The sequence below is a fragment of the Battus philenor genome, unplaced genomic scaffold (genome assembly GCF_028537555.1).
Source record: "Battus philenor isolate CCGP_79_NKW_IND1 unplaced genomic scaffold, ilBatPhil1.0.hap1 SCAF_8, whole genome shotgun sequence".
Lineage (NCBI taxonomy): Eukaryota > Metazoa > Arthropoda > Insecta > Lepidoptera > Papilionidae > Battus > Battus philenor.
Window position 1 is genome coordinate 6,186,395 of NW_027181748.1, and position 27,812 is coordinate 6,214,206.

A 27,812-nucleotide genomic window follows, 5' to 3' on the forward strand; every position below is an offset into this window, starting at 1 on the left:
CTTTATTCATGTCTTGCTAATGGATCTGCAGATGAATTTCAGAGAGGGGAACATCTATTCAGAGATAGAGCAGTTAAAGATGTTTTACAAATTGGTAAGTGTCATTTGTGAATATTGTTATTATTTTAATAAAATATGATGCTACAAATATACTAGTTATAATTGTAGGAGTAGTAAAATTATTTGTGTATAATTTCTACCAAAAGAGTGTTGATAGACAATATACATTGCTAACTATAGTATTACACACACTGTTTAACTTGATCAAATTACCATGTAAAAGCAAATTTATTTTAAATAATGTTAACAGTTTTTGGTCTACATAAACTTTGTCTTAATTAAAAAGTAAAAAGTAAAAAAAATGGCTGAATAACAAAATAATTAAACTTTTGTCTTTTAGGATTTCATTTGTCAGCAACTGTTATACTCAGCATGCCTCGTGCACAATTTAATGTGGCAGTAACTTTTGATAGACAAAGGATCTCATCATGTAACTGCACCTGTTCATCATCAGCTCATTGGTGTTCCCACATTGTAGCAGTGTGCCTTTACAGAATACATTTGGTAAGTTAATTGTTTTGTATGACCCATTTTTAAACATTTAATGTGAGTAACAATGAAAATTTATTTAAATATACATGTGTGCATGGTAATGTTCTAGATAAATTTAGGTGTGATTAACCTATGCACTTAGAATCAAAATGTGCTTTCATTCATTGTTCACTTAACAATTGTAAAATAATAAGTTATATCAGGTAAGTAACTAGGTTTTTGTTTACATGAACACATCTGCACAGTCAAGTTGCTTATTATTCAAAGTATTGCTTTCTAACTACAACTTATTCATATTCTTCTGGCTGAGATTAAATACTATAAGAATAAAATATTCATTATTTGTGGATTGTCCATAATTCTAGCTTTTTTTCAATGTCTTTATATGAGTGGAATTACTCATCAGCCAGACAGTGTCATAGAACGGAACAAGTGATAAGAGACAGAACCAATCAGGATATGTTGTTTACTTAGAGTAGTATACTGGTAAACCTTTTTTAACTTGTTTATAATGCCATTTTCTTAGATAAAATAGGGAAAGCAATGCTTTCCATAATCCGCACCTGACTTACATTTGGCATTTTCGCACAACTAAAAATAAATTACACCACCGAAAAATCTCCAATTAATGAGTAAAATTAGTTCATTAATGACATTCACTCATTAATGTTTGTCATATGTCTAAACTTTGTGCATGATTTTTTTGATATATCATAATCTACTAACACTGCTACTTGGTTAACACTAATCTAATATGGAATAAGAATAATAAATACTGCTTAACTTTATTACATTTTACTGGTTTTGATAACATTCTTACTGTTTAAGAAATCTTAACACATGGTATCTACTAAACTGTTTTAGTTTCAGTGTTAAAGGACTTGCATATATCAAAAAAAAAAAATATTATTTAATATGAGGTTATTTATTAATATTACCAATGTGATATTTTTATGATAAAGTTCTTTTATTTTTATTTTAATTTCTTAACTTGGACACAGAACTATGAAATATTTGTTTAATACATTTAAACACATTCAGACAAAAGATTATTGAGTTGTCATAATTGATTACCTCATATTATATATAACACAAAGGATGTTTAATTGAGCTAGGTTTTCTAGGGAAGAGACTACATAGGTGGTACAAGCAGTGTATAAATTTCTTTAGTGTGTGAAATTTCCAGGACAATGACATATATGCTTATATTATTTTGGGCATAGATAATTATTTAAATGCCATCTTGTTGATTGACATAAATATGTATTGAAACTTTGCTTAAGCGAAATTATCTGAATAATAGAGTGATTTTTGCTGGTTTTTAAACAAATTCTTGAAATACCTGATTTTTTTATTTAGTGTTATTACTTTACAAAAAGCAGATCAACTATTATAGTGGTACTCCAGCAGTAGATGACTGATATTTGCGATTCTAGGTCACGGGATCGATTCCCGGGATACAGAATTGCCACTGCTCATAAAAAAGTTTCCAGATGTAGGGTAGTAGCAAAATCAATTGTAGAGCATTATTTAAAATGAAAGGATTTCAGTTTTAAGAAGATTTAATATTGAACAGTCTTTAGTCCTTTGCTTAGTAAAATTGCTGATTAAAAATAACACATAGTGTCTGTAAAAAAGGCAAAAACAGTGTAAACATCTTTCAGGTTCGATTTTATTTTTCATAAAAAGTTTGCGAATTTTTTCTTTTAAGTGTTGTGATAATTTCTATTGTAAACTTAAATCTTTATTAGATTATTACTAATTCATTTTAAAGTTCCTTGAATTATACATACACAATTTAATAATCAAATTGTTTTCTCAATAGCCAACACAAGTATGTCTCAGAGCACCAGTCTCAGAATCATTGCAAAGATTGCGAAGAGATCAGCTGCAAAAGTTTGCACAATATCTTATATCAGAACTTCCAAGACAAGTCCTACCAACAGCTCAACGAATTCTAGACGAATTACTTTCGGCTCAACCTAACCAAATTAATGCGACATGTGGAGCACCAGATCCAACTGCAGGTGCTTCGGCGTACGAATACACATCATGGTTTCTTGACGAAAAGACATTGCATAACAACATTAATAAGATATTGGTAAAGTTTTGTGTACCAGCACCAATAGTCTTTAGGTAAGTGTACAATCTTTAAAAATTACTATAATTTTGTCATACCTAAAAGAATTTCAAAATACCTTACAGAGTAACAACAAAAATGTCTGTATAATATGTAACTCGCCTGAATTTTACTTACCTGTAAACATGCACAGCTTAGAGAGTACTGTGAAATAAATATCTGTGAAATCAAATCAAGTCTTACTTGTCTGTACAATGTGTCAAACCAAATGCGGGGTACTTCACATGACGTTAACCTTGTGATTTTTTTATAATCGACTAATATTATATACAAGATTGTATTTATAAAAAGAAAATTAGTTTAATTATAATAAAGTAACAATGCTATTTTCTATTATTTGAATTGAATCTTAAGTTGTTTGAAATTTTGTTTCGTTTCTTTCAGTGATGTTAATTACTTAAGCACAAGTGCACCTCCTGCCGCAGCAGAATGGTCATCACTCCTTCGTCCATTAAGAGGTAGAGAGCCAGAGGGAATGTGGAACCTTCTCTCGATTGTCAGAGAGATGTTAAAAAGAAATGACAGAAATGCCATACCTCTGCTAGAAATAATCACTGAAGAGGTCATGGCTTGTGAACAGGTAATTAATTTAGTATTCAAATGTTTAATATGTTCATGGTAACTTCATTAAAAAAAATTGGCACATACATTTGATGTGATTGATGTAATGTTGCTAGTCGATTTTGATTTTGTGGGGCTTATCGAATTTGAGCTCATGGAAACAACTGTGGGTGAGCTAATAAAAAGCATCAGTCGTATAATTTGTAAAGTATGTTACATTTTTGTATATATATACATACAAAAAATATGTGTATATATATGAGTGATCATATGTATATTACTTTTCTTTTAAGGGTTATATCTATGATTTCCTTTACTCTGTGGAAAGTCAAAAAGCGTTGTACTTTGATTTGTATAGGCCAGATCAATGTCATAGTGCTTTGGAGAATGCGATGTTGAATTGATTCAGTTTTACATTTCATACATTACAACTAATAATAATGTGGTTATACTTTCAATGTCATCAAAAGATGTTTATTCTATATTAATAAAAAAATACAGCTAATCCATTATGGTCGTTTTGTAAGTTCCACTGAATCTCTGATCATCTGAAGATTCGTTATGTTATTTTAAAAAGCGTCTCGGGAAATTTTCACATAGGAAATTACTACTATTTTTGTTACTGCAAAGGGTTAAGGGAGCGGCCCATTATATACTCGCCGCGCCTAAGGAGCGATACATCGATTTCAGTAGTGCTATAGCAGAATGTATTTAGAATAACAAAAACTTAAGTAGGGTAAATTTGCATAAGCTAAAAGGCTAGTAGCTTTCGTCAGCAATTAATTACGGATGACATTTTTTTCCAGTGTTTTATGTATGTTTCCTATAAGTTAATTTACTAAATATCACTTGTATGTAGACATGTTTCGTTTTATTTATGTGATAAAAAATTACAGATAATAGTATGGTGGTACAGCACAAAGGCGGCCTTGGTGGCTTGGGGAGGAGGGACGGGGGGAGGCAAGCATGGCGGTGGAGGCGGCAACTCCGCAGCGCAACACGCCTGTTCGTCCTTGTGTGACGAGGTAATGACTCAAATTACCACAACAATGACATTAGTCATGTTTGACATTTAGATTACTTTTTGTTTTATTTTTACTAATATGAGACAAAAAAGCTTGTTAAATATATTACTTTTTGTGCTTAGTTTTGTTATCTACAGATTTAGAATGAGATGTTGATGTTGCAGCTTTCATAGTATAGATGTAGTGCTATTTAGGATTTACATCATGCATGACATTAAAGAGTTTAACAAATAATGCAATCAAATTGGATGAGATATTTTATGTACAATGGTGTTAACAATAATTTTGATTTATAAGTCTATTTATACATTTGTAGATTTATTATACTTATTTAATTTTTTTTAGAAAACTTAAAGCTAGATTAAATAATAAAACAGCATAGGAAGGCCATTTAAAGTTTTCACAAATATATAAAAAACAATACAAAGTTATGTAGTCAGTATTATAAATACACAATTCTGTTATTCACACATGTTTCCAAAATTCCACCAACACTGACTTGTCAATCATCAAAAACTAAGAAAAGAGAATGAAGATTTGGCTAAGGATGAAATGGTTATCGAAAAATTTCTCTGATGAGCAGGGTAACTATTCCTTTTGCAATTGGGACGACAAACTATACTTGCTTGTACCCAGTTATGAACTACGGAAATAGTTTATTTAGTTAATTTATGTATTTGTAAGTCTACGGAGCTGCCTCCATATTTTTTTTAGAAAAAATATACACAATTATTATTTTATAATATTGCAATAAGTATCCTAATAATAATCACTGATTATAGCTGTAGTGAGGATCATTGAAAAGTTGTTTTTATAATTTGCATGTCTATTTTAATTTTAAATAAATTTATATTAATAAGAAAATCAAAAAATTCATTGCTTCAATGCTTCACTTGACAAATCGATTAACTCCATAAAACAAGATGTTGAGAAAAATGACGAAATATACGTCGCTTTTTAAAATTATTTCCAAATAACAAATTAAAAAATACGATGTAGACTGTATTATTGCAAACGCATCTTTTATATGATGACATATAGAAAGTATACGATGGAATATACTTGGAATATTTGTTATTGTTACTAAAAATTTTTTGTGATTAGCGGACTTAATCGATTTGGCAAGTGAAAGTAAATTAAATGCCTTTGAATTATTCTTTAATTATGGAAAATTTTCATTATATATAAATATATGTCTTATTAAATATTTTAGCACAAATGAATAATAACATTCTGTTACTCTTATATAATATTACGAGAATTTATACTTTGTGTAAATTGAGTTATTATCATTATAAATAATGTCATCTTCGTTAGCTGTATTGTGCTCCCGTCCTGTCGATTTATCCTTAAAGTTTAAGATGTGTTTAATAGGAGCAATAAATTTAAACAAGTACATCATATTATTGCTCTTTTCTCTTCTCACTGGTCTACTTGTTGGATGCGATAGAGTCTGGATCACATTTTTTAGGCATAGAGGTCTACCTGCTATACTTTTTCGTATATTTATGGCACTTATTTCGGTATCTTCGTTAATGTATCAGATGAAGTTTCTAATTTTCAATCAATTTACTGGTGTTCCTGTAACTGATACTTTTCTATTATTGATAAAAAAATTTAAAGTACCTATAGAGATAAAGTTATGTTTCATTTGAACAATTGTCAATTTCAACCATATGAAACTGTGGTTTCTTTTTACAGGCTTACGTTTATTTGTCTTTAATGTATTTATTGTATTTTATTCATTATAATATGGGATTAATTAGATTGGCTTCTGACATAAATTATTTATCATTCAATGGCTAAAATGGTTTTATCATTTAAAAGCGGTAATATTTATTATTGGAAATATTTGTTTTGAATACGTACAGTTAGGAGCTAATCAAATGAATTGATATTAAATTTTAATAATATTCAAAAAATGGAGTTAATCAACTTGGAAATTGAAGCATACATATATGCAATTTTTGTAGAAAATTTAACTATAGATATTCCTTACACATACAATTATTTATATGGATTTAAAATTTGTATGAATGGTAAAACATATGATAAGCTCACAATTTTTTCGTTCTTATGCTATAGGAAAATGTCGTTGAACGACGTTCGTTACCTGCACTTCAGTTCGAAAGGGCAAGAACTCCTGTTATATTTACCCTGTGAGCAGATGATATCGACCGTCAAGAACGAGCCCAGTAGCATAAAGGAATTACACGTAATTAGTCAACTAACACATTGAGAAACTTTACATTTACGTGTATTGTAAATTATCAGACAACAACAAATATTGTTTCTGTATTAAAATGTTAAACACGTTGTTAATAAGAAAGTTTATTGTTAAAATTTAAATTATATGAAATAGTATGATTGGCAAATAAATATTGTTTCAATAATATAAAAATTGGATTTTATGTGTTAAAAAGTGTATTTTTTAATGATTAAACCACCAATCCAATTGGGTTGGTGACCAAAATATTATATTAACCAAGTATTGCAATTTAATATTTATTATTTTAATTGTTTGTTAGGTGGTGGTTTTGTGGCGTCTCACAGCTCTAAATCCAGCACTGGCCCCACATGAACGCGACATGTTGCACGAACAGTTTGCTCAGTGGCACATGAAAGTTTTGGACAAGGTAAGAATACAGACTTTTATCTATCTATATCTTCATTATCACCATGGTAACTGGCGCCAAATGTGTCAAATTGGCCCCCCTCAAAGATGGCCATGATGACCGAGCTTGTGCTGCTCATATGACTTCCTGGTGACTTGACTATGTCATAGGTTCACTTAGCTATCCTACCACATTTATCTACGCCACATCTACCGGCTCTTGTTACATATTGTATATATTTTATGTAATAAAAACTATTTTTGTCATGTACTTACAAATTCTAGGATCTAAAATTATCAAAATAAGAAAAAGACTATTTAGCTTGCATCATTAGCCTTTGTTTACATTTATGAAACATCTCTTTGTCAGAGACAATACAGGTCATAATCTATTATAAAAGAAAATTGTGAATTAACTTTTATTTTCAGTCTACCTGTTTCAACACTATTTTATATACTTAATTTCCTCGAGCAACTAGTCCACTCATGACTATATGTCTATATAATATCACTAGTGCAAAAGTATCTAGTTGATTAAAATGTATTTTAGATATTTTATTATTATGTTACTTTATCTGCAGGTGGCAAAGAATCGTAACAACCATATGGGTTCATCATCTCACCCAAGACATTCAAGAGCACATACACACTCACCGTATATAAATGGCATAAGTGAAAATGAAGTTTTCCCTGGATTTCATCCTGCAATGGAAGCCTGTTTCCTTGAATGGGATGACTATCAAATACCAGGAGTAACATACACCAAGGACCTAAATCCGCTTTATCACAGCCCCTTTACTATATTCAGACACAATGATAAACAGAATGAAAGTGTGCATCAGGTAATTATAAAAAGTTACTAATTGTAGTAATGAATTCTATACTGATAATCACAAAGAAGGCTTTCTGTTTGTACTGGCTGCCAGGCTCTTAAAAAAGAGCACTTGAATATTACAATCGTTGCAAAGATGTAGCTTCAAAGTACAACGACTGGTTTTATTGAAGAAATAATTTATTAACCTGTCCATTTTTTAAAGTTAAGTTTGTGTTAAGTTTGACAATGATATTAAAATTATTTTTTTATCACAAAACATTATTCACAAAATCATACTTGCCAGTATCAAATAAATCATAGGCTACATTGGACAAGTGAATCAAGTTTATTTTCAATAAGTATTTTATTTGCTCCAATATTCTGGTAAATCACCTTCTGTTATTTTAGGTAAACTCTTCAAAAGCAGTACTGAACAATGAAATGTCACTAAGTTATCGATTGACCAATCAAGACCCTTCGATGCAAGGACACCGTACCTTAGTGCACAGGACAAGTCGTATTAATGTTGACTTAGCCATCGCGGGTCCCTCTAATCAGGTACATAAAAAATTTGAATTCTCAATTCATCATAATTTTATGATAATTATTTAGTTTTAACATGACCAATCTGTTGTAAAGTTGTAATACTTGTTCAAAACTTTAAAATCCTTTATACACCATAATAATATAGCTATGCTTGTAAATTTTAAAAACTTTTATAAAAATTAAGGTGTTCAACTTACGGTTAATTAAGTAGTTAAAACGTTTTGCAATAATATAATTTAATAATTATAATTACATCTAAGAAAATCTTAAAGCTTATACATATTTTAAAATAATCATACAACTATAAAGCACAATTGTTTCAGCCATCTTGTTCAGGAGAAGTTTCTGGTGAACCACCGCGAGACACTGGGCCTAGTGATGGGAATCACTCTAGTGTATCATCTGAAGGTACAAAATGTTGATTTTTATTAAATATTGTTTGCAATAATAATAATTATCATTATTACGTCACAGAAAGGATATATATTTATTGTTTTTTCGAGATACTGAACAGAGATCAGATACCCAAATAGTTTGGATACTATGAAAAACACTTTAATATTGAATAAATGTATTAATGCGAATGAGCGAGTGAAACAGATAATTAGACCTGGGAAAGCATTTTTAAAATTTTAAACTTTATAATTGTACTTTCCCTACAGATTTTGTAATACCAGACGTGATTGGCCCACGGCATTTCAATAAAAAAAGATTTCAGAGTGATCATTTTATACAGGGTGATCCAAAGTAGGTGTAGAAGCTATAAAACTTTTTGCTGTCAAATGACCCTCTGAATAGTTCAATAAAAGTTGCATAAAATAAATATACATATTTTTACTTTGCCAGGGTTCTGTGAGAATGAAGAGGAAATTATGCAGCAAAGCGGCGGTGAGACGGACTCGCACGCTTCGAGTAGTCCTCCTGTGTCTTCGGATGATGCACGACGACGGGTCTCCAACGATGAGTCGGTGTCGGACGACGAGTGTCAGCTATACTACTACGATGCTGCAGCAGCACGGCGCGTTGCCAGTGAGGGCACCGGCTCCAGCGTCCCTGTGCTCACTGCCGTTAGTACAAACTGCATAATGATGATGGTGACAATATAATGAGAGAATTTAACTATTATTATGTTTTCATTAATTAAAGTTTCATTTCGGCATTAAATGAATTGACATAAATGTGCTGTTAGCTTGGCTACAAACAACAATTTATTTGTGTTAACAATTCAGTTAATTATCGTCTGGCTTAGCCATGACATTCTTAATTACAAAGTCAAATTCACAGTGACCACTTGAAGGTGTACTTTCAAACTGTTATATCGATAATTTCGATTATGTTAACTTTAATAATCTTAAATGAACGTATATATTGGATCATCAACAATGAAAGTAGAAATAGTAAGATCCTCATACAGGAGTCACTGAAGGAGGGGTTGAATTGAGTATTGTCTGACAGATGGACAGGGAATAACTCGCATCGAGTTTAAGTGCTTAATCAATGATAATATCATGGAATTATTTACATTACTAACTTTGTATTATATTATCACCATTGCTAACAAAGCAAAGCTATTATATTAATTCTCTTAACAAGCCAGGCAGTGTGTTTTAATGCTAGTTGCGAGTTTTTGATGTTTCACTACATTGTTACAGTCATCGAGCAACGTAAATACAGGATGGGTCTGCGGCTGGGAGGTGTCGTTTGCACGTGCAGAGGGTCTGCAAGCGCATGGACACGCGAGGGAAGCTTGTGCTCTAGGGGCCAGCTTGGCTCGCGAGCTGCTTGCCCGTCCGCCCGCTTTAGGTAGATTCTTTTGTTTACAATATCTTTACAAGAATTACAAATAACACAAACTCTGCTGTGATGTAAGGCAGTTAAAATAAGGTAATGTTTGTGGTACGCGGAGTCGAGTCGGACTGGTTATGAAACACAGCGTGAAACCAAACAAAGCAGTGAAACGTGCGAGGTTTACTTAGGTACTGTACAATCGTTTCTTGAAATCATCGCCTGTTAAACTAAATTATACCTACAATTGTTATTTATTAATGTGTTAATTGGTAAAAACGTTGCTTATTTACCGCTTCTACTGTATTTTAGTAAAAAGCGTGAGATTTTTGCTGATGATGTTTATTTAACGCTTTCCTTGATAAGGAGTATAATTTTTTGGCAGTTATTGTGTTGCAATGATTACAACAAACGCCTAAATGGAATATGTAGAGGTGTATACTTCAGTATATCATTGAACATATGTATTTATTTTTATGTGCATAGTCAGTATTTTGTGTTATAAGTAATCCTTAGTAATGTATGTATACCCTTTTTCAATATCCTCTATCGCTTGTTGACTTATTCTATTTTTACTTATGAACCAAGTCCATTCATTGGTTGTCGGGAAGGAATCGCGTTTTCCTCTGTATTGTTTTTTGCTTATTGTGTTTTTATTTTTTATTTAGTTTTACAATAGTCAAGATAAATAAATTATTATTAATCGAAATTTTTTATCCTTATATTGGTTTGTGTTCTGCTTTTAAATTTCGACTTTAAAATGTTAATAAAATTCTGTTGTCGTGCAGGTTTTGGCAACGGCATGAGCTCCAGCAGTGCCGCTGCAGCTGCCGCCGCGGAGGCTCGTCGCGCAAGGCGCCGACACACCCCCTCCCCGCGCCTGTGCGCAGCGAGCCACCGCCTCTCCTGTCTAGCTTCCGCGACTCTCGCCAAATGCGCCTTCCTTTGCACGGTATGTCCAGTATTTTTTATGTATTCTTATGCTAGAAAATATTGTCACATTAAGTATTTACATATTTTTTCCCTTACGAGGGGTCTTTCATAAAATACATCACTTAAATTTTCTGGGATCTCTCTCTGGTAATATGACGTCCCACAAGCTAATCTAAAGTACCTTACTACAATTCGACGATTCAAACGTGATAGTAAATGTTTACCCGAGTATAGATATTTTTGTATTTTAAAAGTTTAATTTTTAGAAATAACTAAACTAAAATAAATTGATGCATCATTCTTAATGTTCAGATGTCCAAGGGTTTCTTTAATATATCTATAATTGACATTGAAGTATCTCAATGTGATTGCCACTTTTCCTAAGACCCCACGTCTCACCTCTTATATAGTGTCGTATATAAATCAACTCTCAAATTCAAACATGTATTTTTAAACAACAATTAGAGATATTAAAAACCGAAGGAATATAATACAAGTCATAGGCACACAGTGACGTCATCAAACTCTTAACTAAATCCATAACTACATTAACTGAGTAGATGAAGAACTAATGTTTCACTATTTGGCTTTTCATTTACTTAGTGGTTTATTCCAGTAGATTGTATTTTGGTATTTTAGTTTAGAACCAAGTATTTTTTGAAAATGTACCATTTGTTAGTTCAATAGTGCCCTATCTATAATTAATTATATTAGTGTTTCTGAGTAAAAGATAAATTGTACGAAAAATATTGTTAGTAATAATTTTGTTTGATTATTCTGATTTCATTTGGGCTATATCTGATGAAGTGAATATGTATAAATATGTTTTGTTAAATTTTAATAAAAGATGTGTTGTTGTGGAGTTTCTTTTTGCTTCTTCTCCACAACGATGTCACCTTTGGAAGCAAAAAAAAAAAAAATAAGTTGATGATCAATAAAACAGTTCTGTTTAAAGTTCCTATGTTGAGTAAATAAATTTTTATCCTTTATTTTATTCACAGGTTTTAGCTGAATTCAGTGAGCATCATGAACTAGCTTTTAGAGTCGGTCTATACGCTCTGGAAATGGCGCGACCACCCGCTAGCACGAAGGCGTTGGAAGTTAAATTGAATAACCAAGAAACCGAATTAGTAGCGTTGTTAAAAAAACTGCCCACTGGCGCCGAGCAACTTGCTTTGGCAAGAGAAAAGGCTGAACAACTGCGTGATGGTACTTTAAGGTATGTATTTCTATTTTATATTTTTAGTACAATATACTTAAGCAACAAATTAAATGTTTATCCGATTGTTTTAACTTTAAAACTATTTTTGTGATAAGTATTAAACCAAACTATAAAGCAAAATTCTATATCTGCATTTATTATTTCGGTTCCAAGGTTTCTTGTACGACTTTTCTGAGTTTTTATTATTTAATAAAAGAAAACAAGAAATTTCTTAACGAAAAACATTTTAATTAATTTTCTTTATAATTCAATTGCAGAAATCGAGGTCCTGCTCTATTGCCAATCGCACTCGCAACATTTTTATTCGAAGTTTTGGTTTTGTCTGCCACTGACAAGGAAAATAAACATCCGGTGAGTACTATGAACTGACTATAACATAGCAGATATGTTTCCATAATAGTTCTATAGTAGAAGTAAAGTTTATTCTAATGATCGACAAAAATATGATCAATATTATCTTTTTAAATGTTTAAGTTACATGAGAAATTTAAGAAAAAAAATTCTCAGCCAATTTTAACTGTTAGGGTGTGACAAGACTCAATAGCGCTTCTTTTTTTGTACTTGTAATGAAGAATGCAGTCACTTTCACTATTTCTTACGAAGTGATTAATTTTGTAATTATTGTAGAAATCGACAATGTCCTCGTCAGAAATTGGGAGTTATATCAACGTTGATTATAAAGCACTACAAGTACCCCCGATGACACTATTTTTGATAATTTTTTGTTCTTCCAAAAAAAAACTCTAATTTAGTGTATACATAAGAAATGGTTAAACTGGTGGTTCCAAAAGTCATCCAGGCGGATCCCAGTGTTCTTTGGGGATCTATGTTGGGGTGACGAAATTTATACGCTTTTGATAGTGAGGAATTAATATCTTGGCTTCACCTCAACTATCTATGTAGGCAGTCAGTTTGTTTTAAAAGTTCAGAAATTGTTACTTGTAAAAACCTGCATATTCCATAATCAGTATGTGTCGAAAACAGCTAAGTGTCCACTTGAACTAGCTAAGTTTTGAAAGTGGGCTATGACGGAAAAAAAATCAGGCACCCTCTGCTTTAAACAATGACAAAATCGCATATTTCTGCTATATATAAGTTTATATCAACAGTGTGTAGCATAATATTTTAAATTATTAAATTTAAACAGGTAATTATTACTTAATAAATAATTACATTTATAGAATACTAATAAATGTGTTGTGACAAAAATTTGTAATAATAAATAAAGTGGTTAATTTATTTTTAGGCGAGGTTACCAAGCGACGAGGCATTGGGCTTCGAAGCCGCAGTGGCTGCATTAGGTCTGAAGGCAAATGTGTCGGAAGCTGAACATCCTTTGCTATGCGAGGGTACGCGACGGCAACGAGGCGAGCTGGCTCTTACAATGCTCGCTTTCTACAAAGACGACCCGGTCAAGCTTGCAAGGATAATGAACAAAGTAAGAGCTTCATTATAAGAACAGTAATAATTTTTTATTTTTTGGGCGTTTATAAGTTCTTCTGACTAGGTACTGTCCAAAGCTATAAGCCAGTCGCAAAATATTACCATAAATTAATTAATTTATTTATGTTAGTTAGACAACAAATGAACAGAATAAATAAATAAATAAACCTTACTTCCATGATCATTTTGTGTCATAATAAATTCAGCCATAGGATGTGCTATATGTAGGCTTCTCCAGCAGATTTTCAATTAAACCAATAAGACCATCAAGCACAACGAAGACTTAGATGAACGTGGTGGCAGATGATCTTTTTAAGATCGTTGTAAGATGTTCGATGCATGCCACTAACTGAATTAATATTTTATATGTAAACAAAGATATAAAAAGTTTCTCTTTTCCGTACAGTCATTTTTTATTGTTAAGATTTATGATAAACAATATTTTTTTTTCATCCATCATTTGATTTTAGCTTCTATTAAATTGTTTTTCTTCATTCAAGTAATCACTATAAAATAATAAGAATGTCAATAAATGAACTTATATTCATTTTGTTGTTTCAGTTGCTGGATCGTGACATTCATCAGCTGACCAAAGGTCCAATGGTCAGCATGTACTACACTAACAACCCGCGTCTCAGCACGTACCGCTCGGATTCAGGCAGCGCGCAACATTATGGAGCTCATACTGGACACGCGGCTAATTCGAGTCACAATACGCATGCTGTACACACCTCACACGCAGCGCACAGTGCGCATGTGCCGCATGTCCCACTCCAACAGCATGCTGCTCATGGCGAATGCTTAGCGCATTCTCCACATGCATCGCATGCAGACTTCGTGGCACATGCTCATCAAGCGATGCTTGCACAACGCGCTGCGCATGCACAGCATGCACACGTTCAACATGCGCATGCCCAGCACCCTACACATCCGACGCACAACACGCACGGTGCGCATGCGACGCATCCACAACTTGCGACAATTTCACACGGAAATCATGGGACCCACACTGCTATCGTGCCGTTTATGCCACAACTGCCGCCGGTTTGTAAAGTGTTATTTATTATCCATTTGAAAAACATAATTGATGCTATGATTTTCATAGTTATTCATAAAATTTCCCATGTAACACGCCTGTTAATTGTGTGCCTCTATCATATTTTTGGTGACACACATTGGAAATATAATATTTTCATAATTGTTTTAATAATAAAATATTTTTTTCTCATAACTGTCAGAGTTGGTTATTAATAATTTACTAATTTTAATAATAGTTAATTATTTAATTCTTAAACCAGATGTTATGTACTAATACAATAATATTGCATTACAGATACATTATTTTTGTTTTCTAGTTAATATATATTGATATTGATAATCTATATTGTATTTTAAATTCTGTTTAATAAATAATTAACTTACACTGATTATAAATATATAATTTTTTTAAGTCTAATTTTTAATGTGTGACTCAAAAATAGTTTCACAAAAATAATTTTTACACAACGAGCTCCAGAGAATCGCTATCACTGTACTACACTGTGTTTGCAATAAAGTTTTTACCTGAAATTTCTATATTGACAGCAATGAAGATGTAAGGATGCGTTTACAAGCATATTGTTTACTCTATGATTTGGCGTATTATTTGACTGATTTTTTTAATCAGTGATGGCATGTTCTTGCATTGATTCTTGTTTAATCCCTTAATCTGTTTCTCTGATAACATTAGAATGTATATTATAAAAAAAACCAGCAACTATCAGCTTCGAAGTATTAGCTATATTAGCTCGCTATTTTATGACAACAGAGAGGCAATGATTTAAAAAGAAAAAAAATTACACATTGTTATTTGCACACATTTTAATAAGAAGCCGTATGTAAACCCATCGTAATTTTACTTTAAAAACTTTTGGCGTTTTATAATCATATCTTTTCCTTTTTCTTGCTTACAAAAGGGCAATGGAAAGAATGCAATATTAATTCTATCCAATGAATAAGTTATAGTCAACATTATCTTATATTTTTTTGTATTAGTTAGATGTTTTTATTATAATAATGTTTATTTTTTGTTATAACAGGGTGGTACGTTGGTATCGGATTTGGAGCGAATGATATTAACAGAAGGACCATCACCTCCAGCGATGCAGATATCAGTACCACAACATTCCCAACACCCGCAACTTGTGCAACATCCGCAGCATCAACAGCATCCGCAGCATCCACAACATCCGCAGCACCCTCAGCACCCTCAGCCTCCGCAGCATCCGCAACATACGCAAATTACGCAACATCCGCAAATTACGCAACATCCTCAACTTCCGCAACATCCGCAGCATCCGCAACATCCTCCGCATCCACAGCATACACCGACTGCTCCACATCAGCAACTTACGCAGATTCCGCAGAATCCTCAGCATACTCAAATTCCGCAGCATTCCCAGCATACGCAACATCCGCCGCTCACCAGACCTAAAGATTCCAGGTACAAACACATTTTTGTATAGGAAAAAATCCAGTTACCGGGTCACTAAAATATTTGCTTGTCTGAATGGCAGTGAGTGGTGCATATTGCTCGTGCAACTGACGGCGTAGGGGCCGAAAGGTTCCTGATTTGCGACCCACGAGCCGGTAGACCCAGTCAGGGCAGAGGCCTACAAGGCGGGCGACGACATAGTTAAGGTCGCGGGAAATCGCTGGTTGTAGGCGGCACAATACCTATGCATTGTGACGTGTCGTTATTTTTGTTGGTAGGCCTTTTAGTGGGCATCTATCGGGTGACATGATGATGATAAAATATTTATATGTATATAAATGCGAATTTTACGAATTTAGAAAGAAATATTACATTCTGTATCCACACTGACTTACTTTTTTCAAAATACAATAGTTTATTAAATATAATTATTCAAGATTAAAAGCTAAACTATTTCTTACCAATTCCTTATTTAATTATAAATTTATTATGTGTTTAAAATATTACATGGAATTTTGAAAACATTGGTTAAGTTAGGTTATAATATATATTCGTTTGTTTGATTTGACAAGAATAATTTGTGACTATTGGCAGAAATGTTTACAATATTATATGTCCTTATTAAAGACTCGTGTTTTAAAATGGAAAATGCGTAAATGCCATAACGTAAGTTGTCAAAATATCTCCATTAATTTTGTAGTAATATTAATTTCGGTAAGTAGAAGTTTGGTATAAATTTTTCGAAATTACTCCTCCAAGGTGGTTGAGGGTGCGTTAATTAAAACAAATTGTATGTTTTCCACCCCGCGAAGCTGGCAGCGGACATCTAGTCAAGCTTAAAAAGAATCTTCACTACTCATGCAAAAATCATTATAGATAAATAATGATTTAACAAGTATACTTGATGCTATATTGTTCTTTTTCGTCTGTTACATGCATATAAGTGATCAAATCACTTCCTCCAGATATAAAGGAAAACGTGTCTACCCATCTGTACCGAACCAGCCCTCTGAAGCTTTCGCGCACTTCATGTTCGAGCTCGCTAAGTCTGTGCTGTTCAAAGCCGGCGGAACTTCAAGTACTAGTTTGTTTACTCAGACAACTTGTGCCAGGGAACCCCATGGACCTCATAGGTAAAGGTTTTCAATCGCTTTCGTTGGTAATGTGAGGATATTTGGAGTATGGTCAATAATATGCTCCCATGTTGATTGTTTTTTTATACTTGTATAGCGGAACGGCATCAGTTGGAAGTAAGAGGTATGGCTTATTTTTTTAAGAAATAGGCAAAGTTTTGTTTATCTCATTTAAATATGGCATAATCTTAATTATATGCTCACCAATTAAATATTGTGAGAACTTGTATGAAATAACTGAATAACACAATCCAAAGAAGCATTGCTTATAATATACTTTAGGCTCTGGTACGAAGTTATAGTTCTTTATCATAACTTTTTGTAGTAGTTTGAGCTCTTTCACGGCTTACGCTGCTTTCCAAGTGTTTTGCACGCGCATGGAATACATGTACATTCTACTTTTAAAGAAGTATAACTTCGGAAATGTAGAATTGAATATATATGAAATTGTTAGCTTTAAAACATTGTGTGTGTATTAATAAACTACCTCTTCTTCACTAGTTGTCGTGTGTTGATTTTATTTATTTCATTTCTAAAATATAAAAGGAAATGTTATTGACTGTAGAAAAAAGAAGTAGTAAATGCACTACTCTGTATTGTTTACTAAAACATAATATATTAATTGTCTGTGGTATAATAAAATGTTGTTTTGCAGAGGTTTACACATGGCTGCCTTTCAATTGGGCCTCTATGCATTGGGACTACACAACTGCGTCAGTGCGAATTGGTTGAGTCGAACATACTCTTCACATGTCAGCTGGATAACAGGTATGCAGTTTTTGCCATATTTTTTGGAAGTAAATATTGAGATTTCTTTAATAAACTTTTGTGTTTAGGTCAAGCTATGGACATCGGTGCGCCGGCCATATTGTTCTTAATCGATGCATGGGAAGGACACTTAACGCCACCGGAAGCAGCAGGCATCGCTGATAAGGTATACTAAAACAAACCACAATTAAAAATATTTATTCATGTATCACAGTCATCAAACTTGTCGTTCGAGAGAGTCAGATATAAGAAATAAAAAAAAAAATTTAGTAAATTGTGCTTTTATGTATACATTTATATATTTTATTTGCTAAATATTAATTACCTTTCCAAGCATATAGTTTGAATTATCTTTATAAATATCATTTCAGCAGGATGTCTATTGCTGAACATAGACCTTGTCCATATATTTCCAATAGGACCGTTCGGAGAGGCGTTTTTCGGTTACCTTAACAAGTTGAACTATTCATCTTGTGTGTCCTATGCTGCACTCGTCAGTCCGTGATCTTCACTTCATCAGCACTTCATGTTGCCTGTCCACTGCTACTTCAATAAGTTAATCCGCTGAGCTATGACGGCTACTTTCATTCGTCTGCAGAATTTATTACTTATTTGATACGTCAGTGAAGTCCCGAACATAGCCCTCTCCGTGGCTCGTTGAGCGACTGAGCTTGCCACTGGGGCCGAAAACTAAAATGTAATGAATGAATTTAAGAAGTATTATGTTATTAAGCATTACTATATTATTAGATAGTGTAATATTTATAAACAATATAATACTAATAGATAATATAATACTAATAAGCAATATAATATTAATAGGCATCATCGGGTCGCGATGTGCACATTGTACGAGCGGCGGCCGAGCTGGCGCTGTCCGTGCTACCTCACGCGCACGCACTTAACTACAACGAGATACAGCGCGCAGTGCTGCAGTGCAAGGAGCAGAGCGACGCCATGCTGGAACGCGCATGTCTCACTGTCGAGGCCGCAGCCAAAGGTAAATTATAAAATTTCAGTTAAAAAATTACAGTTTTAATTATTGGAAAGTAAAAAAGAGACCAATTTAATAGAAACTGGAATATCAGATCGAGCTCCCTTACATTATGGGCATCCTTCAACTTAAAGCTGTGACAGTCCCTAACCTGCCCTGATCAGAGAAGAGCCTTCAACAAACTAACGGGTTTTATGTAGTTACTTTTACAAAATCCTTAATTTAACACCTTAGTAGAGCAAGTCATTTCCAAGCTTTATTATTAAATACAAAATGTTACACACTGTAATTGGATTTTTGATAAGTTTTTGTTAATAAAATAATTTTGATAAGTAATTATTCAGATTAGATCATCATTATCAGATCTCTTATAATAATAAACCACAAACAATATAACGATTATATTTCTAATAATTGTTATATTGTTTATTATTTTTGAAGAAATTGACTTTTGTTTATCGTGTATCAAACATTAATTGACAGCAAATGTGTTACACGTTCATACCGTGAAAGCTTTTATACCTATAACCAATCATACGGTTGAAGAGTAAAGAAAGTTATTTGAATTTCGCAGGTGGTGGTGTGTACCCGGAGGTTCTATACACGGTCGCACGCTACTGGCATGAACTGTACCTGCGGCAAGGGACCGAGGAAGAGGTCGCTGAGGAGCCGCAGTACCGTGCCCCGCCTCCCGTCGCGTTGCCTGTGCCCTACGCCCTTCCATACCCTTTCACTTACCATCCATATCCACCTCAAATATATCAACTACAGGTGATTAACTTTTTTTATATTTCTATTTATTTACATTTATTTTATATATTATATTTATTTTCAATCATACAATATCTTTACATATACCATAAACTTAATACAATATTGTCGCTACTAACCCTTTCGCTGCGAACAGCGCCTTTTGGCGCTCGACTATAGACACTTTCCCAGCGAACAGCGCCTTCTGGCGCTCTAGACGCTTTCTCTCGGCGAATAGCGTGCATTTGTTTTACATTATAGTGTTAATAATTGCATGATCATTTTCATTAATTTGTTGTTTATCAACGCGACAGCTGCATATGCTTCCTGTGTGGATATTGTGTCACATAACGAAATACAAACCAAAAACATCAATTTTGCCTCTATCATGGATTAATGACTGAGAGAGTAATTCATTTTAGGCGCTCCGCAGTGAAAGGGTTAACTAAAACTAAACTATTCTAGAATACATCTTTATTAATATTAAGGAATGGTACAAATACTTTTTTTATTATGATCTATTTTTGTCATAAGAAGAATGTTGGAAGAGCACACTTTATTAGAAACTGATATGAAATTGAGTTCCCGTCCGAAATAATTATCTCGAATGTGCTTCCTGATCATAGTAATGCCCACCACAAACAGTAACGTGTTTTTTTCCAGTGATCAGTTTTATAAACGTCAGACTAACAATAATTCATTCCTCACTGTACCATTACCCCAAAAGTTTTGGTTTCTTAAAAATGATTTTATCTAATGCATTTCGTCTGAAAGCATCTTATATTTCTATAAATGCCATTTGATCGCTTTTAATTTATTTCACGAGAACCAAATGCCTTCGTATACTTCTTTTACTTCAGTAGTAATATTTATGTTTATACCCTTTAGCGTCAGTGTGTACTTTCCCGATGACATCGCTGATCTGTGAATGATGGTCAAGTGTCATGTCATTGACGTCATCTACAGGCGACACTTGTACACACAAATAGTCAAACGGATGTCGTCTATATGTGATGCTCGTAGCGAAAAGTAATTTAATTTAATATAAAATTTTCGACAGTATGGTGGTACATCAGCACCACATCCAGCGCCCCCTTATGCGTTGCCGCAGTACTTCGTGCGCGGTATAGTGGCGCAGCCACACGCCACACATGCGGGCCACGCCGCGTTGCCGCAGCACCCGCAACACGTGGCGCATGCGTCGCTGCCCACACACGCCACCCATGCCACGCTCACAACGCACCCGCCGCTACCGGCGCTCCCACCACTCCCGGCGCATCAAGCTCACCCCACGCTTTCAGCATCCATTGCCGTTAATGTAAGCATCGAATAATCTTTAACTCAAAACTATGGTTCATTGGATAGGGACCGTATAAAACATTACACAAAAATATCGCAAAAGAGCTTTATAAGTAGCACACTCAAAACTGGTGCTGTAAATATGAAGGGACTGCGTGAAAAATAAAAAAATTGCAAGATCTTTACGAGGAACTATAAAAATAGTGTTTCGAAACACAATTGAAAAAAAAAAAATTACCCTCGTGTAGAAGATAACTCGAAAGCTGCTAAATTACTAGAAATTTAAACATCTAGTCTGACGATGCTTGTGGTGTACTGGTTCAAAATAGCTTTCGTCACTGTATTACTTTGAATTTGTTGACTTACTAACTTTCATTTACTTTGTACACGGTGGCCAGTTTCAGCGACGACTGTTTTTTTATTGACTGGAAAAGTGTATATAAAATTATAAGATATTTCGTACAAATTTTTATTTATGGATAACTTCGTCGTAAAAATTATTCAGTGTTTAGAAATTTTTCTCTAATAAAATAATTGTTTTCTGAATAGTCTGCTGCGATACTTTAATTGTAAACTGTTATACTTTTTACAGCATCCAGCTCCGATTCCACCCCCACTGCCGGCCACACACAGTACGGTTACAGCCGTGGGCACTGTGTCTTCAGTTGGTGCGGGTGTGAATGGTGTTGGAACAATTGGAAACGTGAGCAATATGGGAAACGTTGTCAGTATAGGAAACGTAGTGAACATGGCAAATGTAGTAAACATGGGAAACATGGGGAACATGGGTAATGCTGGAAATATCGGCAGCGTGAGCAATATGGGAAATGCCAGTAACATAGCAAACGTAGCCAATGTTGGGACAGTCGGAAACGTTAGTAATATGGGGACTGTTGGCAACATGGGAAGCGTAAATAATGCCGGAAACGTAGGCAATATGTCTAACGCAAATAATATGGGAAACGTGAATAACATGGGAAACGTGAACAATATAGGAAGTGTGGGAAATTTGACAAACATGGCAAATGTAACGAACATGGCAAATGTAACGAACATGGCAAGTGTGAGTACCATGGGAAACGTGACTAACATGGGAAATGTAACTAACATGGGAAACGTGACTAATATGGGAAGTGTTAGCAATATGGGAAATGTGACTAACATGGGAAATGTGAGCAACATGGGAAACGTGAGCACGATGGGAAGCGTTGGAAACGTGAGTAACGTGGCCAATATGGGAAACGTTAGCAACATGGGAGCTATGGGAAACATAGGAAGCATAAGCAGTGTAAACAATGTTAGCGGTCTACCTCCTCCGACACCGGGCCCTCCATCATTATCTCAGGCACAGTTGAGGCGTCTCTTGGCAGCCTACCGAGTAGGGATGTTAGCTTTGGAAACGCAAGCGAGACGAGTGCATGATGACCGACCACAGAATAAATTTGGGAGGTATGTCTTTTTTAATATAGCTTTTATTATATATTTAGAAGAACTTTGATTTATTTTAAATTCTTTGCTTTACTTCAGTAAATGATAAACTGTAGCAGGGGTGGCCAAGGGCCTTGATAATACGAGTCATTATTCTAAATTTGAAATTTTTGGTGAGTTGCAAATATTTCAAATTTCAAAAATGTTTTATTTATTTACAAAAGTACAAAATATATGCATTGAAATTAAATATTAGAGAACTTTTTAAAAGTTTTTAACATACGAAACAATAACAATTTATTAAAATATAATTAAATAAAAATGAATATTGTACCCAGCTACATTTATCGCAAGCTACTAATAATCTTGGAAAGAGCCACATGCGGTTCGCAAGCCGTAGGTTGGCCAGCCCTGCGCTATAGTATCCTATTATAATAAATTTAAATTTAAACGAATGTTTATATCATATAATGATCGGACAAAACGAATAAATCTAGTGTATACATATAAAATTGTTTTATATGCTTTTCTGTTTGTTGTCTCTGCTCACCTTAGGGTGGCATATAGCTCGTCATCATGGACGTTTTGCGACTGAAATGATAATAATGATTATAAAATGCAAAAATAAATGTACAAAACAAGTTGTATATATATGACTTAACTAAAATTGCAAATTACTTTTACTTTTGAAGGAATCCTCCTTACGGCGAACATGTTAAGTGGCTACTGAGGATATCGAAGCGTCTCGGCGCACAATATCTGCATCAGTTCTGCTTGTGCGCAGTCAACTCTGTAGTGTCGCCTTTCGTGCTATACGAGTTGTGCGTGGAGTCTGCACATTGGTTGGCACGAGGTGGCCCTCACCACCTGGTTATGCAACACTTACGCGGGGCCCTTGCGCCGCTTGTGCAAAAATGTCAGCAAATGTAAGTATTTACATTATTTCAAAATGTAAAGTTTTTGTAACATAAGTTTTAAGCTAAGTGCCGTCTGTTTCGAACTCGCGGTATCCGCAAATGCCACTTGAGCAGCAGTGTAAGTCAGGACATGAAAAATAATTAATGTCATAATATAAAAAATTAATGTTACAAAAATACCCATACATATTACAAAAAAGTTTACGAAAAAACCTCTTAGTGACACATGTTGAGTTTGAATAAATCTCAACAGTAAATATGATGCATAATTTTGAAAAAAGAATCAAAAGTTACAGTATTTTTATAGTAAAAATGTAATTAATGCTCTAGAGGATGATTTGAATTCATGTTTAAATCTTTTGTTATAATTGTGTTAAATGTTTGATATAAATTTATACTTCATTAAAAATTCTAGTATTAGTTCATTGATTCAAAGTACAACATGCACAGTTTTTACTTGTTATCTATTTACACAATAGCAAAGCATAAGTAGTACATAATAGTAGTAGTAGTAAAATTGTTGGTGTCTTATACTACCTACTTATATATCTAGTAACGATTTCAACTGATCTTGTTTGAAATATATTGGGGTTGTTGAGCAGTTGCGGACATTCTATGGCGGAAATGATGATGATGAACCTAGCTGATGCTGTCCTGCCAGTAAATGCAAAAGTTTGTGTTTAACAAACTTTTTATTTTTCATTTAATAAACACTGGAAATCACAACATGTGGTGTGAGGCTGTGATTGTATTGTGGATATAATAAAACTTGCCTTACGATAAGTTACATGAATGTTTTAATCGTAAATGGTTTTTAATGAAACAATTACATAAACAAATACACTAATTTTTCTTTCGTCCCTTTAAAGTTTTTACACTTACAACCAATCACACTGTATAGTATGAACTAAAAGACTATATGTTCGAAAAATAAAGACTCTTTCTATACTAGAAAATGTAATAGTGATTTTATTGGCTGTGTCAACAACCAATTTCTTGAAAGTGGGTCAACAAATGTTCCGAAACTATTATTTTGTCATACAGGTACATCCAATGCATCCACCAGAAGCTATATCACTTGACGACCGTGGAGTATGAGGATTTTGTGGGTATTGTGTTGTCAGCTCGCACTGCATTCCAATTGACCCCAGAGGGTAACACACAGTTCAAAGAGTGGCTTGCTTCACTACGGAGGTACAAAATATATCATTTATCTAATCTTTAAAAAGATTCATTTAATCATAATATTTCCATGTACTTAGTTGATGCAGAAGTTCTGTCATGTGCTATATCCAAAGATTCTTTCTTACTAACAACTCTTTGTAAAATTGATGTAAAACTTATTAGAATCTATCTAGCACAGTCGCGATTTAGTCTTTTTTCAGTCTCTATTTTAAATTTAAAAAGGAATTAATTTTAAAATAGTGCACATTTTCATTTTTGTGAAAGGTTCTTGTCCAATATATATTTTTATGGCCATCATTCAAGATTTAAGAGTTTGAGTATTCATATGACAATATACAATTTATTGAAAAGTTATGGATTTATTTTAAAAAACGTGTTTCTGGTTTGGTTACTCAAATTACTTTAAGGAGATAAGATTTTTGGTCAGATATTTATTTTTTTAATTTTATTGATAATGGATTGCCAACAATATTTACAAAATTACATGCTAATGGCTAGTAATGATATAAATACAGGACAAATTGCAATTTCAATGATACTTTCATATAAGCATGTGATTAGTAAAAAAAGAAGAGAATACTTGAAGAAAGTTAGTACATAATTTTTATTTTTTGGTATATAAATAACTATTATTGATTATTGATAATAAGATGACGTCTATGACCATAAGTAAAAATTCCAGATCCAAGTCATGCAAGAAGGACCTGTGGACTCAGTTGAACGCAGCGCTACAGACAAACGGCAAATGACGCCGGCAGCCGATAGTTTGTATGGTGCGGTGTTCCGCGCGCAAACTGTCACAACACACGCAATGGCCGCGATACCGGCTGCTCTATCACTTACATACTCTCTAACTACGTCCCCCTCTGTGCTCTATGTAACTAAGTCTCGTTTCATACGTTATAGACACGGGCCGGTCGATATCTTACTAATATCAATGTAAACAACGGAATAATATTTTTTCTTTCAAATAGGCTTTGCTAAGCAGTTTCAAAAAGTAAAAACATTCATTTAACATACATTTAACTATGTATTTACATAGACTACTTCCAGATTCGGAATGTTGATTTTATCGAGAAGAATCTAAGCAGTATAGAGGTAGTAAACTTATTTTTTTTTCGCTATAAAAATAATTAAAAATGATTAAATAATAATAATCTCGTTACAAGGTTTCGTTGGAAACCTTTTTGAGATGGTATTATTATCTATCAATACTTGCTTTCATATGGTTGATAAATGTTGGATTACACAGACGAAAATCGTCATCTCACGACATATTGTTTTCAGAATTTAAATTCAACTAATACTATTGCACTAATATGTTGTTCTTAAAATTGCGTTTAACCGACATGCAACAGTATAAAGGTATTATTGCGAGCCTATGTTAGTTCACTAGTGTGAAGCCAAGATAAAAAAATACCACGAGACTTTGTTACATATTGCATTAAATTATTATAGCACTTTCAAGTTTTGCGAGGGTAAAAAATACCTCTCTTAGTAATAGTAACACACATTGAGGGTATTCGATCTCAGTAGTAAACGTGACACAGAGTTTTGAAGAGAATCAAAAGTTGCAATATTGATTATAAAAATATATATAATTTTCTAGTAAATGATTTAAATTCATTTTTAAATCAATTGGTATAATTTCATAATTAATCTCTTTCAATTTATTCTATTCATTCGTTTTAATGATGTAAGATTTACGATATTTCATTATCAACACTGAACTTAAGCTGGTGTCTGTTTATAATTTAAAATCCTTTTTAGCAATTTTCCTCAGCTCACAAATGTTTGCAATTTCTACAATATTTGATCGCCTAATTTATGTAGAATTATTACGTATTGTATAATTTGATCAAGTCTCGTAAATTTACATTTTATTTATTTTCAATTTTTAAAACAATGTATTTAGTTAATTCAGTTCTAAAAACTTTGTTAAGAACATCTATAACAAAAACGGAAATTAATATTTCTAATGTTAATGTACTTGCAATGACGATGTAATAGACAAAAAATAACTTTGTGTATTTATTTAAAGTTATTTTTCTATCTATAAATGTTGCAATTAGGAGTGATGAACTCATTTTAATTTTGTGTTTTTTCTAAGGTCTTATTTTAAGTTAATTCAACGTAGTTTCGGGTCTTTAATTTGCACAAATAAAATTCCGTTCCCTGCATATTATATATTTATCAATGAAAAGTATTTTGTGTAATAAGCTGTTAAACTAGTCAGTCGTTTTGCAAGAGCTGTTTAGACCCAGTGGTGAAGTACTCTAAATCTTATAATTGTTTCTTCTTGTAACGGTAAGAATGTTTAATATCACGCGGCAAAAGATAATAATTCTTTTGCTTTTGATATTAAAAATTTGAAGCGTCAAATGTTAATCAAAACTAACGTTTTTGTTGTATCTAATAAATGCACATTCATCACAGATATGTCCTAAGTATTAAGAAATCTATTGTGAAAGCTCAAAATTTTTTAAAATGTTGGTATTGGTTAGCATTTCACAATGTTTTTTTTTTAGTTTAATTTTAATTGCCTTTTGAACAACGATTTCGAAGGTTGTTCATAAGGCCAGACTCATTATGTTTTAAAAGTCCACTAGCGAATTATTTTTAAAGATCTCGGTCGTGTATTTAAGTAAGAATTTAGAATCATTGCAGTCCTTTTTTGTGTTCTTTCCCTTGTGATTTTTTTTCTAGGGGCGATTTTCATGATAGTGTTTGTTGATTTGTGTTACCTTTGATTGAAACTAGAATATCTATGGTCAAACGACTTTGCCTTACGAAATATTTGTTAAAAGGGCAGAGATATTTATGGGTGGGAATGAAGTGGGTGTTATCGGTCTAAAGAGATGAAAATTCAAAATTATAACTATAGTCCCTTAGATGACGAGCATTGGCTTAAAATGTTTTATGTGACCTAAATAGCGTCACGAGAGTCAGATTTATTAGACAGATTTTAGATGACCGTCGATACACTATTTTTGATATACTCTTGTCGAAATTTGCAGTATCACAATGTTTACGTTATAAGATGTCGCCGGTGAGAATGTAGGCGTGCGTTTGATTAACTATAGTAACTTTATTTACACGTTTATATTATTATATTGTAATGCAAAGTAGCGTCTTGAGAGCAATGAGGAGTAAATTAGAAATATATAAGGCGGTAGCTGGCAACAAATGCTTAGTGATTCCTTTGTCAGATATACTATTAAACAAAAATC

General features: G+C 33.2%; 1 protein-coding gene across 4 annotated transcripts; it reads left to right on the forward strand.

The window, feature by feature from the left end:
- Nucleotides 1-14: 14 nt before the first annotated feature.
- On the forward strand, nt 15-27,598 carry LOC137931781 (zinc finger SWIM domain-containing protein 8 homolog). Of its 4 annotated transcripts, none has more exons than XM_068775280.1 (27): nt 15-94; nt 401-564; nt 2,378-2,688; nt 3,077-3,272; nt 4,150-4,278; nt 6,807-6,914; nt 7,474-7,734; nt 8,115-8,264; nt 8,576-8,660; nt 9,099-9,319; nt 9,905-10,055; nt 10,826-10,989; nt 11,972-12,189; nt 12,450-12,543; nt 13,439-13,630; nt 14,197-14,679; nt 15,714-16,117; nt 17,053-17,241; nt 17,897-18,009; nt 18,078-18,175; nt 18,832-19,009; nt 19,578-19,774; nt 20,814-21,071; nt 21,645-22,501; nt 23,173-23,406; nt 24,442-24,591; nt 25,265-27,598. In XM_068775280.1, the coding sequence occupies exons 2-27, from the start codon at nt 433-435 to the stop codon at nt 25,329-25,331; spliced, it is 5,640 nt and encodes a 1,879-aa protein (XP_068631381.1). In that variant the 5' UTR covers nt 15-94; nt 401-432; the 3' UTR covers nt 25,332-27,598. The 4 variants fall into 4 exon arrangements, with proteins under 4 accessions (XP_068631381.1, XP_068631382.1, XP_068631383.1 ...); XM_068775281.1 differs by having other exon boundaries at nt 17,074-17,241; XM_068775282.1 differs by lacking the exons at nt 15-94; nt 401-564; nt 2,378-2,688; nt 3,077-3,272; nt 4,150-4,278 and adding an exon at nt 6,411-6,437.
- The last annotated feature ends 214 nt before the right edge of the window (nt 27,599-27,812 follow it).

What these genes read in the sequence shown, in the direction of transcription:
- LOC137931781 (XM_068775280.1), top strand. Translation starts at nt 433, where the DNA reads ATGCCTCGTGCACAATTTAATGTGGCAGTAACTTTTGATAGACAAAGG. An exon ending in GTGCAAAAATGTCAGCAAAT is followed by an intron (nt 23,407 to 24,441) that starts GTAAGTATTTAC and finishes TTTGTCATACAG; the next exon opens with GTACATCCAATGCATCCACC. An exon ending in TGGCTTGCTTCACTACGGAG is followed by an intron (nt 24,592 to 25,264) that starts GTACAAAATATA and finishes TAAAAATTCCAG; the next exon opens with ATCCAAGTCATGCAAGAAGG.